Source organism: Strongyloides ratti (assembly GCF_001040885.1).
Source record: "Strongyloides ratti genome assembly S_ratti_ED321, chromosome : 2".
Classification (NCBI taxonomy): Eukaryota; Metazoa; Nematoda; class Chromadorea; order Rhabditida; family Strongyloididae; genus Strongyloides; species Strongyloides ratti.
The window spans coordinates 12,880,131-12,894,355 of NC_037308.1; the positions used below are offsets into that span (position 1 = coordinate 12,880,131).

General features: G+C 22.4%; 5 protein-coding genes across 5 annotated transcripts; 3 read left to right on the forward strand and 2 right to left on the reverse strand.

Annotated features, from left to right (window-relative positions):
* Positions 1-574: 574 nt before the first annotated feature.
* SRAE_2000411200 (Hypothetical protein) lies at positions 575-2,151 on the reverse strand (the record flags this gene model as incomplete). The annotated part of the gene is made up of 4 exons (XM_024642943.1): positions 575-581; positions 628-911; positions 958-1,864; positions 2,096-2,151. The coding sequence occupies 4 exons, from the start codon at positions 2,149-2,151 to the stop codon at positions 575-577; spliced, it is 1,254 nt and encodes a 417-aa protein (XP_024508663.1).
* Positions 2,152-4,825: 2,674 nt separating this feature from the next.
* SRAE_2000411300 (Leucine carboxyl methyltransferase 1) lies at positions 4,826-6,542 on the forward strand (the record flags this gene model as incomplete). The annotated part of the gene is made up of 4 exons (XM_024642944.1): positions 4,826-4,847; positions 5,360-5,378; positions 5,423-5,579; positions 5,634-6,542. The coding sequence occupies 4 exons, from the start codon at positions 4,826-4,828 to the stop codon at positions 6,540-6,542; spliced, it is 1,107 nt and encodes a 368-aa protein (XP_024508664.1).
* A 217-nt stretch (positions 6,543-6,759) lies between these two features.
* SRAE_2000411400 (ER membrane protein complex subunit 4) lies at positions 6,760-7,302 on the forward strand (the record flags this gene model as incomplete). Its single annotated transcript, XM_024642945.1, has 1 exon — positions 6,760-7,302. The coding sequence occupies one exon, from the start codon at positions 6,760-6,762 to the stop codon at positions 7,300-7,302; it is 543 nt and encodes a 180-aa protein (XP_024508665.1).
* Positions 7,303-8,556: 1,254 nt separating this feature from the next.
* Positions 8,557-9,159, forward strand: SRAE_2000411500 (Hypothetical protein; the record flags this gene model as incomplete). The annotated part of the gene is made up of 1 exon (XM_024642946.1): positions 8,557-9,159. The coding sequence occupies one exon, from the start codon at positions 8,557-8,559 to the stop codon at positions 9,157-9,159; it is 603 nt and encodes a 200-aa protein (XP_024508666.1).
* A 205-nt stretch (positions 9,160-9,364) lies between these two features.
* Positions 9,365-10,691, reverse strand: SRAE_2000411600 (Glioma tumor suppressor candidate region gene 2 protein; the record flags this gene model as incomplete). The annotated part of the gene is made up of 3 exons (XM_024642947.1): positions 9,365-10,230; positions 10,283-10,591; positions 10,631-10,691. 3 exons carry the CDS (start codon positions 10,689-10,691, stop codon positions 9,365-9,367), a joined length of 1,236 nt encoding a protein of 411 aa, XP_024508667.1.
* Between the last annotated feature and the right edge of the window lie 3,534 nt (positions 10,692-14,225).

Here is a 14,225-nt window from a genome sequence, read left to right on the forward strand (position 1 = left end):
AATAATTTTTAAAATGCATATTTTAAACAAATTAATTTGTATCAATTACGTAAATTTCAAAGAAAATGTTTTTAGATAATATTATATAAACTAAATTAATCAAGTTAAAGTAATACTAATGTATAATTTCTAAAAAAAAATTTCATGTTTATTAATAATAAAATTATATATTTAAATAAAAATATATTAATTATCAAAAAAAATTTTTCTTTTAATATTCTAACATTTAAAAATAAATTTTTAACATTATCTAAACAATTTAAAAGTATTAGCAGTTAATTAACACATTAATTAACATAATTTTCATTTAATATACATCTAATTTAAGGATTTATAGTTTATTTAAAATGTAGAATTTAAAATACTTATATGTAATTAGTATACGATTGTTTTCATTGAAAAAAATAACAAGAAATAAATTAGCCGGTATTTTAAAAAAAATGATTTTTTTTTAATTAAAAAAAAAGTTTCTATTAAGCATAATTTTTTTATTTTACATAAGCATTAGGAAAAATACAGCTAGTTAAGTTTTTTTTTTCTATAATAAAAATTTAAGCTTTAAATGATTTATGCTTTAAGGGCTAAAAATAAAATTTATTTCTTCTCTGCATTTTAATGAAATATTACTTTAAAATGTAGGCTACCATAAAAATCAAAGTTGAGATTATACTAAAGTATGAAGAAAGATTTGAAGAAGAATTACATGGTTTATTGTTGTCTTCAGAGACACATTGAGTAGTATACAAAACAACTCCTATACTTCCTGTCCTTCTTTTAGTTCCTAAATCTTCAAGAGAATAAGCACATTCGCGTGATATTACTTCTTTTTCATCACCAATCATTTGTCTAACTTTACGACAAGCAACTGCATCTTCATTTTTATGTGAACCATCTTCAATTTTTTTACATTTCTATAAAAATAATACATTATATATTTTAAAAATTTTTTTAATATACCTGAATATATTTTTTTAAAATATTTTCATCACTGCTGCTACAATCTTCTTGTTCTTTATAATTACTGTTACAGACGTAACATTGAACTTCTCCTGGTGGAATATTACTACCAACACTATTATCATGAGCAATTGAACCAGCTGCAGTTTTTAAAGAATCTCCTACTCCAATAACTGATGTTCCAAGATTATTTAATCCACTTCCAATTGAATTAACAGCACCAGAAGCAAGATTTTTTGTTCCATCTATAGCAGAATCTGCTGTATTTGCTATTGATTCCCCTGCATCATTTAATGTGTTAACAGCTGAATTTTTTAAATCACTAGCTCCATCTGCAATAGCTTCCCCACCATTTACAATACCATCCTTAACTGAAGCAGCTGCACCTGAAAAAGTATTACCAATTTTACCAGCAAGTTCTTTTGTTCCTTCAATAGCACTGCCAGCAACATTAGAAAGACTATCACCAGCTTCATTTAATTTACCAGCAGCAGAACTTCCAATATTTTTAGCTTCATTAATTGCTTGTTCACCACCACTAATAACACCATCTTTGACAGAGATTGCTGCTCCAGAAATAGTCTCACCAGCCTGATTTAATTTATCAGAAGCAGCTTTTCCAATATCTTTGGCACCCTGAATAACATTCTCTCCCCCAGCAACAACATTTTTTTTAAGAGATGATGCAGTATCAGACAATGATTCACCAATTTTACCAGCAACATTTTTAGTACCTTCAATAGCTGAATTTGCCGCACCAGAAATTTTTTCACCAGCCTCATTTAAAACACCAGCAGCTGCATTTTTTGCATCAGAGGCAACTTGCCCAATCGCTTTTCCAGCCTCATCAATAGCTTTTCCGGCATGTTCAGAAACAGTTTCAGTTTCTCTTTTGTTTATAATATGTCTAAAAAATAAATATAAATCAATTACGAATAATTTTTTTTTTATTTTTTTTTATTTTTTCTTAGAACTAAAAATCTAAATATTTATATAAATTATATTTATCAAAATCACTATAAAAAAAAATAACGAATGCAATTAACACAAATTTTAGAAGATATTTTTTTTTACTATTCATTCTTAAAAATGTATTAAAAATAAAGAATGGATGTTGAATTATTTTAAATAAACTTACAAAGAGCTAGTATAAACACAAACTAGAAAGAAGAAAAATAATAATAAACTTTTCATTTTAAAAATATATTCTATAACAAAAAGAAAAAAAATTAATCATTTTATATAAAAATAGAGAATATGTCGTTATATTATTTTATGATACACTTTTCAAACTGAAATAGATATAAGTTTGGCACAAAGATTAAATGGTGGTAAAAAAAAAAAAAAGTTTTATTGTTAACTTGGAAATAGTATGAAAGGTATTGAAATATCAAATTTCAATAGGCCAGAAATTGGTTAATGATAGTATTTTATAACATATGTAAGAAAAACTTTTAACATTTTGGTATTGAATGTCGAAAAAAAAAAAAGAAAAAAAAGAATTATTTAGTAGAATATTTGAAAAATGAACAATTTCCATAAAATTAGCAAGATAAAATAACATTTTAAATATTCAAACCTTGAATTACAATGATTTTTAAATGATAAAATGAAGTACATCAATATTTTATTAAATATGGATAAAAAAATTCCGGAAAAAGTAATTATATTATATACATAATATATAATGCATATAATATATATAAAAAAATATTGACGAAGAATTTATGTTTTTATGTTATAATTTTATATGAAAAAATTATTGATGAAGTAAAAGGTTATTAGAGATATTTAAATAGAAGTAGTATAAAAGTTGTAGTATTAAATTATGTTAATGTTATTATATTACTAGCTTAATTTTATAAAAAAAAAATTTTAAATAGGTATAAATCAAAATATATACATTACTGCTCAATAATAGAATATAGAGGATATATAGGTTACTTAGTAGTAACAAACTTTTTTTGAAATTGTTCCATCCTTTGGAAAGAGACATCTTTAACAATTTCTATGATAATAAAAATATAATAGTATATATTAAATATCCACCAAGAAACCATTAAATTATTGAAGGAGGAAAAAATATTTTCAGAGTCATCTATTTTTTTTTTATTGTTAATATAAATTATTTTTGCCAAAAAAAAAAGAACCAACAGTAGATTGTTTTTAGGAAATTTATTTATTAAAATATTTATTTTTTTATGACTACTTAAATTTGAAATACTTTAAATTAAAAAACAACTTTATAAACAATAATAAGAATTTAGATAAACAAGTAAATAAAAATTCACATAATATTTAAAGATATACCCCCTGAGAATGTATATAGAAATTGAGTAATTTGAAAAATTTTCACTCAAAAATAAATCTTTTTATCAAAATTTAATGAAACATCATTCTTGAAAATGTCAGCCCCAAGAACATACCATATCACTAAGGAATACTTATCCTTACGCATCATAAATTTTATATTCTCAAAGTTAAAATTGACTAGTACGACAACAACAAGAAGAAGGGATTACTTTTAGAATATAATTAAAAATGAACATACAATTTACAAACTATTTTAAAAACTCAATTTTGCACTGTCTTTATAAAATTATACTTTAATAAATTTTCCTATATATTAAATACCATATAATGTAATATTAAGAAAAAACTTTTTACTTAATAATATTAAAAGTATTATTTTTGTGAGAAAAAAAAATAATATCCTTATAGTATAAAAAATATTTTTATTTAAGTAATTTTTATTTCTAATATAATAATAAACTATATTTTTTAATAACTAAAATATTTTTAATATTTATTAAAAGTTATTAAGTTTAAAAAGCAAAAATAAGTTAATAAAAATAATATTCAGTTATGTTTATATGGATATATAATTTTGTTTTATCAAAAGCAAAAATATTATTATAATAAAAAGCATGTTAGAAAGAAAGTATAGAAAAGAAATAAGAAAATGTTTAAGGAGGTAAACTTTATTTGACTTAAATATCACCTTTAACTTTAATTTATTTTATAATAGTTCTATAACACATAAAAATTACTATAGCTAAATATAAAAATTATGAATAAAAAAAAGAAATCGCGCAAGTTTTAAAAGAGAGACCAACATTTGTCTATATTTTTTCAGTAAATATAAATAATATTTTATAAAAAAAAAATTTATTTAACTATCTTTATCAATATCATCTACATAATTGCTTATAATTTCCACTTCAAAAAATAACAAATTTATATGTTATAAACTTTAAAGATTATTTCAATTAAAATAAACCAACTGAAGGTGAAAGATTGTTGCAAAAATATTGTTCATTTTCTCTTGATTAAAAAAAAAAATAAAATGTATGCATAAATAACCCTACCTATTGTGATTAAAAATGTTGTTTGCTAAACGGGTAATTGTTAAAAAGACAGGATTTTTCTTAGGCAATTCATGTGACAAAAGAAGTGATTAGTTATAAATAAATACTTTTATTTTATCATCAAGAATTATTTTTTTTTTCATAAAAATGAAATTCAATGTTAAAAAACAATAACTTTTTGTTTTTATAAAAAAAAAATGATTATAGTAAAAAATAATGTACTATAAACATTATTAGTTAAAAAATTTCTATCCTACATTATAATGTAAAAATGAAATTTAATAAAATATTGTAATTGAATCATCAATCTTCTTATCCAAATATTAATATTAAAATATTTCCTAAATCTTTTAATATAAAAAATATAATATGATATTATTTTAAATAGTAAAAAAAAATGTTTGGATATGTACACCGTCTACTTCACAATTATTATCAGTACCGGTATCAAATATTCATATTAATTTTCCCTATCTTAGTCAGCATATTTCAATCAAATTATGAAAAATGCTCGGCTTAAAAGTTAGGGAGACAATTTTTATTTCTATTTCCTGTCGATTATGACTTTCGAACTCATTGAAATTATTTTTTAATTTGCAAAGTTTGTACTTCGTCAGTCGACCAAATGCTTGTCTTTAAAATTATAAACTATATAAAAAAAATAATTATTAATCTTAATTTGTCATATTTTTTTATCTATAATTTATTTGTGTTTTTATCTCACATAAAAATAGAGAAACAAGATAACATATTTATTAATAAAACATTAAAACTTTTAACGAAATTGGAATTATATGTCCACAATTTACCAGAAAAAGTATAGATATATTGCATCTTTTTCTGTCATTCAATTTTTTTTTCCTAAGATTTGTTTATATATTTTTTTTTATATTTACACTTAAATAAATATTCTTTAAATTAAGGACCAATTATTTTTCTTATATAAACATTAATTTTATCAGAAGTATCTTCTTCAAATATATTTTCTTTGTTTTTATGATTTCCTTAAAATTATCTATTAGTTAATTTTTAAGATAATACTACTCACGATTTGTAAATAAAACATTAAGTTTTCCTCTTTAAAACTTTATTTATAGAGTATCTGTTACAATCATGGATAATGAGAGAGATTCTGGAAATTCTTACTTATTAAGTGAAATACATACTAGAAGAAGACAAAACTCTTTTACTGATGACTATAGTGTTCAAAAAACAAATGATGATGCTACTGAGTGCAAATATGTTGCAGTAAAAGTTAGTTAAATATATAAAGTTAACAAAAAAATAATTAATTGTTTATTTTTATAGAAAAAATACTGGGATGATCCATATATTAGTAAATTTGTATCTCATCAAGTTGATAGTAATCTTATAAGAAGAGATCCCGAAATTTTAAGAGGATATTGGGCTCGAGTAACTGGTATAAGATCATTAATTTGTAATTTTATCAAGAAGGCTGGACCAACATGTCAAATTATTAATTTGGGTGCCGGATTTGATACAAATTATTGGTGGTTAAAAAAATTTACAGAATTAAAATTTGCTAGTTTTGTGGAATTTGACTTTAGTAGTGTTACATCAAAGAAAATTAGATTTATTAGAAAACCAGGAAATAATACTCTCACGGAATTGTTTAGTGAAAAGATTACTGAATGTCAACATAATGATTTATATGCCGGAGATTATAAATTATGTGGAGCAGACCTTCGTCAACATGATGAATTTATGGGCAAGTTAGAAAAAGCCAAATTAAATAAAGATGCTCCTACTCTTATTATTGCTGAATGTGTCCTGGTTTATATGAAACCAGAAAAGAGTGAAGAATTAATAAGGTCTCTTTCAGAATATTTCAAGGTTATATCATTTATAAACTATGAACAAGTTTGCTTAAATGATAATTTTGGTCAAGTTATGATCCATAATCTTAATCAACGTGGAATAACTTTAGATGGACTTTCATCCTGTAATAGTATTCAAGACCAAGTAGATAGATTTAAGAAAAATGGTTTCAATGAAGTTTCTATTTGGAAAATGAATGAAGTTTATAGTAAATATTTGCCTGAACAAGAAAGAAAGGCAATTGAAAGCCTGGAGATGCTTGATGAAAATGAGTTACTTGTACAGTTACTTGAACATTATTGCATTGTTTATTCTTCAAAATGTGACTCACAATTTGAAGGCAATTTTAAAAGCCTTAGTGAAATAACAATTTCATAATTAATTTTATGTGTACTAATTCATTACATTTTTTTTTTCAATAAATCTTTTTGTTCTTACCAAGAAAATATTTCTTCTAGTTTGGTATTAAGTTACTTGTATTATGACAACTGTGTTAGCAAAACTACTTAGTCCTTATTTCTATTGACTTCATATTTTATATATTAGCAATATTGGTTAGTTAATTAAATCTATAATTAGTATATCTTATTATATTATGGCTTCTAAAAAAGATAATCAAAACTCTTTAAATCGTTGGAAACTCGATTTTACTTCATGTAAAAGTAACAACAAATACACAAATCCCCCAGGATTCAATCCTCGTATTATTGCATCTCAAGGTGGAGAAACACTTACTACAGATAATAAAGAACAACAACAACATTTGTTAAATAAAAGATCATGGGATATGGCACTTCAACCTATTAAATCTATTCCAATGAATCTTTTTATGATGTATATGACAGGAAATGCAATTTCAATAATTCCTTTAATGATGGTTGGATCAATGTTTTGGAAAAATATACAAGCAATAGTTACAGTTAACTCAACATTTAAAGTTTTGGAAGAACAGATGTCTGGTTCAATAATTTTAAATAAATTGGTATATATAATTGGAAACTTACTAGGAATTTTATTGGCAATGTATAAATGTAATAGTATGGGCCTTTTACCAAATGGTACATCAGATTGGTTGGACTTTATGGAACATCCAGAACCATTACAGTCTAGTACTTGGTCTGGAGTTATTCTGATCTAATATCTTTAATAAATATATATATATATATAAATGAGAAGTTAGCAGAATAAATTTTTTTTAATTTTCTAATTTCTCTATAAATTTTTCTAAAATAAAAAAAGGGCTGCCAGCAAAAAGTGTAAAGTTAGCATTTGTTGTAACATAGTGATTTTGTAAGAAGATTTGGTTTTAGATTAAAACAAAGTTGAAAAAAACATTTGTCATATTGCCTTTTTGTAAAAAATAATTTTGAGGCTAGATATGGAATTTTTAATCTACGCATGAAATTTCTAAAAATTCATAAGTTTTTTTAAAAAAAAAACTGTAAGTGAAACGGAAAAAATATGTTGTAGTAATTTTTTTTATATTTCAAGCACTTTGTCATTTTTTTAAATATTTTTTTGTTGTTGAAGAATTGAAAAAATCTAGGAAATTTGAATTTATTTTGTAATACTAATTGAATATAACTTTTAACAAAGTAATTTTTTTAATATAACGATGGAAAGAAGAAATATGTATTTTTTGTTACTTTTTCAAATACAGAAGAAAAAAAATTGTCCTTTGTAAGATATGGCACTTCTTGTTAAAAATTTTTTAAATATCATTTTAGATTTTTGTGAATATATGTAAAATTTTTATTACCAATATAAATGTTTATAATACTAAAATATTTTTAAAATTTAAAATATAAATAAGTTATACTTTTTTTTATTGATAAAATTGATGTTGTCAATCTAAACATTTTTTAAACCGTCAAAAGAGATTACAGTATCAATAATTCATTTTTGAATATAATTTTTTTCTTTTTTGTTAAAAAATTATAAATTTTGTTATATCTATTACAATATATATTGTAAAGATTAAAGTTACAAAATTAAATTCCAGTTTTTTATTAATATATGTATAAGAAAAAGATTAATATAAGGTAGAATACTAATTAGCTTTAAAAATATTTCATTTTTAAATGAATCCATTATTAACTGTCAAAAAATAAACTTTTTAAATAGGCTTTTGTCACATATAAATCTTTATTGTGACAATTTTTTTGAAAATATTATTCACAATAATAAAATAGAGAAAAACTTTTATATCTATATTAATTGGCATTTGTATTTTGATACAATGTAGTACTGGAATTATTAGCCTTGATTTTTGCTAATATGAAGTATTTTAAACTAGATAATTGAATTAGGAAAAGTGTTAAATTTTTTGTTAAAGAGTATTTAAGTAAATCATATCAACAGTAATATATCATTTTGCCTCAAATATATAATAATGAAATTTTCTATTACTATATTCTTTTTGGTTTTTTCTACTAATAACAACTTTATCCAAGGATTCATTTTTGGTAATTCTGGTGGAAGTAATTCTGGTGTAAGCAATTCTGGATGTTCCTGTAACCCAAATCCACCATGTTCACCACCACCTCCATGTGTTCCAAAACAAATCCCAGTATGTGGAAGTAATTCAAATACAATTCAATATGTTCCATATCAACCATCATCACCTTATTTACAAAAAGTTTCTTCTTATGCTTCAGGACCATTATCAACATATTCTTCACAACCATCAATGTTACCTTATGCTAGTACACAACAACCCCAATTAATGCCTTACTTTAATCAAGAACGAGCTCCAATGAAAACATATCATTCTCAACCTTCACCATCATACTCAATCCCATCAAAATCTTTTTATTCATCCTCTCAATCAAATTATTTAACTAACACTCCACAACAAGAATTTGTTTTATCCTCTCAAGAAAAATCTTACTCTCAAGGTAGTGATACTTCTTCATCCTATAATCAACCTTCACAAGAATACAAATATAGAGCAAAGAAAAAGTATGTTGCAGGAGCAAAAATTCATGAGAATTAAAAAGATAATTAGAAAAATTGAATTCATTCATAAATAAAAACAACATTTATTTTGTATATTTAGAATTAAAATAAAAAGTTTACACCAAAAAATCTAAAAATATATACAAAATAAATACAATTATAAAAAATTGATATTAGGTAACAAAAATAAAAACAAAACAATTGATATTAAAAAGTAAATAAAGATCAAATTATAGAATCCACTAGATAGGTTTATAACCAATTCCAACACGTTTGTGATCTCTTTTTTCAATAAATTTGTACTGTAATTTAGTTGGTATCTTCTTCTTTTTGGCTTCTTTACCACAAATGATATTTCTTTTTTCTAAACTTTTCATTCTACTACTTAATACATTTCCTTGAGGATTTAATCGTCTCATACAATCAGGTATCTCATCTTTCAAAAGGAATGGATCCATTTCTGGTTTGAATTTTTCATCTTCTCTTGCAAATGTCTTAGTACACTTTCTTAATAATGCCTTTCTTTTACGTAATTTAATAGTACGTAAAAGATACTTTTCTTCAATAGACAATTTCTTTGAAATACTTGGTACTTTATCTATAAGGTTTTCATCTTTACGTTTACGTTTTATTTCAGCACCACGAAGTTCCAAAAGTTTCTGAGCTGCTGCCCGTTTACGTTGTTTCATTGTTTTGTATTTTGGTAAACTTCTACTAAAATTTTTCTTTCCCTCCTCATCATCAGACAAAATTTCTTCCTTTATTTCTGTATCATTATCAAATAATCCACTGGCAGCTTCTAAATATCTATCTCTTTGTGTGGCATAAGTCTCTCCTTCTTTCAAACTAAGACTTTTCTTAATTTTTTCACTATCTTTTATAAATTTAATTTCCTCTTTAAGAATTTTTTGTAGGTACTGATTATGTTCATTCTCATCTGGTCTGTAAGAGGCTCCAGATGGTACAACTTCAACAGCAGGCATTATATTGACAACTTCTTTAGCTGTCTTAGGCAATTTAACTTTTCTTGTTTTTGTAGCCGTTTTATGCCTTTCATCTATTTCTTTAAAATATTCATTGTCATCATTTACTTTGTCATCTTGAGTATCTTAAAAAAAATTATATAATAATTATCTTTTTTTTATTACTTTTAAACTTACCCCATAAATCATATTCCTCAACCTTTTTTGAATTTTTTTTTTGTTCTGATGATTGTTGTTTCTTTCCTAACTTTAATAATTTTTCAGTTTTTTCAGAAATTAATTTTCCCAATTTCTCATCTTTCTTAATTGGATTAACATTTTTATTTCTATTTTTTTTTGCCAAAGCTTCAGCCTCTAATTTTTTTCTTCGTTCTAGTATAGCTTGTTTCCTTTTTGTTAATTCTTTACTTTCTAAAATTTTTACTGAAGTTCTTTTGGTATCTTCAACAAACAATTGAGAATCCTCCAAAGATTCATACTTTTTTTCTTCATGAATATTAGACAAAATGTTTTCTACATTCTTACTAATATCATTATCTTTCTTTTGTCGTAATTTTTTAGTAATCTTTTTTCTTCCCTTGACCATATTTAAATATAGTTAAATTAAAAATACATCAACTTTTAAAATTATACTTTGACTTAAAGAGTATTGTCTTCTCTTATAAATATATTTCACCAAGTGTTTACTGATAAATCAGATTTTCTTTGTAAGAGTGAGGTATTAAAATTTTATAGAAATATAATAGTAAATATAAAAATAATTATTTTTCATTTTTAAATAAGAATTATTAAGATAAAATTATATAGTTTAACTTTTGAGTATTAATAACTATAGATAATCTTTTAATAATTCAATAATAAAGGTCTTTGTTATCTTTTATTTATAATCAGAACACAACCTCCAATATATCACAATTCATTTATATTATATACTACCATTTAAAAATTATAAAATGACATTTTAAGAAGACAAAAGAGAAATATAAAATTTATTTAGAAATAATATATATTATTGTAGACAAAACAATAAATATCACAATAAAAGGCAACATCATTTAATATAATGAAAAAGTATTTTGTTTAACATTTAATGGTATAATCAAAATATTTTGAAATAGAATATAATAAATATTTATGTGTATTTTGGTATATATATATATATATATATTATTTTATTTAAAGTTTTTGTGGTATAAGATAAAATATGTATATTAAATACATAGTAACTTTTTAGTTATTTAGTACCATAAAACATCGTTAGAAAAGTATTGATATTAAATATATTTTAAAGTTAAACAACTATCCTCACGATGATTTTGAAGATATTATATGAGACATAGTTAAAGTAAGTAAATATTAAAATTATGTATTGATCGAGAGAAGAGAAGCATAAAATATTTTATAGATATATGTATATATATATTATTTATTGACAGTTCCATTTGTGAGGAAAGAAATAGAATTAATGTGTTCTCTAAAAGAGAGAGGAGATTTAAAATTTGTGTTCTAAAAACAAAATGACATTCGATGTAGGTTGCTCCTTTTTCCTATTAAATTATATATTATATTCTTCTTAATGGTACTTTTTTTTTTACTATAAAATGAAGGCATTTTAACTAGACTACTATCATTAGTACTAGAATAAGTGTGTTTACAAAAAGGAGTATGTTATGGTTGCCCCGTGAATGGAACTTCTTATCTTATGTAAAATTAATATTTAAAGTATCCATAATAGATGAAAGTAGAACTATTAAATACCAATTCCCCGGACAGTATAAAGGAAAAGTGACCAGTAGATTAAAAATTTTTTTTCATACAAACCCAGGCAGACATTATATTATATAGTGACATATACAGACATTTTATCTTACACCATTTTATCTATTTACAAAATCAAATACATATTTTACAATATTTACCATTAAAAGAAACATTTTAAAATATATATTGTGGTATTTAAACCTAAACAATTGTATATCAAAATTCATTCCTATTTTATTTTAACATTTCTATTTCTTTTCCTACTTCAATTTCATTTATTAAAATATAAAAACTCTTAACTTCTTAACTATTATCCTTTTTCTCCATATTCATTTTTTTTTAACAAATGAATGTATATTTTTAACTTAAATGTAATATTTTTAACAAATAAACTTCTCATTCAATATTCAATAATAAGCTTTTACACTACCCCTATATATTTATGTATAAATATATATATATATATATATTCATAGCTTATTTTATTACCTTCTCATTACAAAGATATATTATTTATTTTCCTCTTTATATTTTACACAAATGAGGAGATATATATATATATATATACAACGTTGTAGTTATATTTACTCGGTCATTTTATAGTATCTATCTCATTTAATAGAAGGAAAACTAAACATTTTCAATGATATTTCAATTTTGTTAACTTTTAAAAATATTAAATATGATTCTTTAAAATATATAATGTTATTTCTCATTTTTCTTTTTCATATATATATATATATATACAAATATACTATATGCAATAAATTTTTGTGTACAAATATATTTTGCTATTATTTTAATAATTATATTTTCAATATTTAAACTTTTTTTTATATTTACATATTTATATAAATGTCACAAATAAACAATCATTTTGATCATGATTTTTATCCTTGATATCTAAGAATAGTTCAAAGAATAAGAAAGATGATGGTAAACTTTTTTTTTTCCATTTATATTTCTATTTTTTTTTTTTTTTGACAGTAATTATTTTAACTAAAAATATTAAATTTTTTTTTTTCTAAAATATCCAGTTATTTTAATTTATTTAATGATATAACAACATTTTTCTACCTTAATAATGTATTTAAAAAAGTATATTAAATTAAATATTTTAAAAGATATGATTTTGTTTATCTTTTTACCAAAATTATTATGTCAAAAAAATTTTTTAACTACTATTTAGATTTTTTTTTTTTGAATTATTTTAATAAAAGATATGTCCATATATATATTTTATGGGGTAAATATAAAAATATTTCTGTTGTGTTAGTTAAATGTTAATATAATTGAGTTAAACATATGTATTTGGTATTGTTTATTATTTACAACTAACTACATCATACTTAATATTTATCTTTGACTATTATTTATGATAATGGAAAAGGCATTAGTTATGAAGAATGTCTTTCTTTTCTTTCTCCTTTTAACTAATTTTGAGTGATGTTGAAAGAAAAGAATAGTTATTATTATTATTATTAATATTCTTCAAAAATATAATAATAAATTTTTATTAAATTTGTTAAAGTTTATCAATTTGATTATCAATGTCAAATCTAAACATGTTATTTATTGATAGGTCAATTCAATTTGAAATATTTACACATTTAATATTATTAAGATTTCGTGATTAGGAGATTACATACGCGCGACCCTTTAGATACTCTTTAATAAGTATTAATTATTACTATTGAAAAAGTAATTATTGGTGTGGCACGAATTTTTCAATACTTCTATAATATATTTAAGATAATTTATATATCTTTTATTCACATACAATTGACATGATTTTTAAACTATTTGACTTTCTTTCTTCATTAAAATTCATCATCACTTCAACATTTTATACATTAATACTATATAAATATTATAATATATATATGATATTTCTTGTGAGAGAATTAAAAAAAAATCTGATCAAATTTTTATCTTCTTCTCATCATTAGACGTGACTTTTATCATGTCAAAAAGTATATCTCTATTTTTGGATAGTACCAAAATTGATCTTCATTCAAAATGTTACTAAAAATTGTCAATTGAAGATTGATATATAGAATAAATATATGAAAACTCACAATTAAAATCAAGCAGTCTAATTCTCCTTATTCTTCTTTTTACCTATTTTTATATTATATTACAACGTGACCGATCATGAATAGAGATGATATATTTTATATTATCTATATATAATATAAAATTTTTGTAAGGCCAGTCAACTAACCAACCAACCAACCAACCAACCAGTACGCCATTCATATTTTGACATCATACTATTTAAAATTATATACATTTTATATGTATATATATATATATATATATATATATATATATATATATATATATACTATAAATTTAT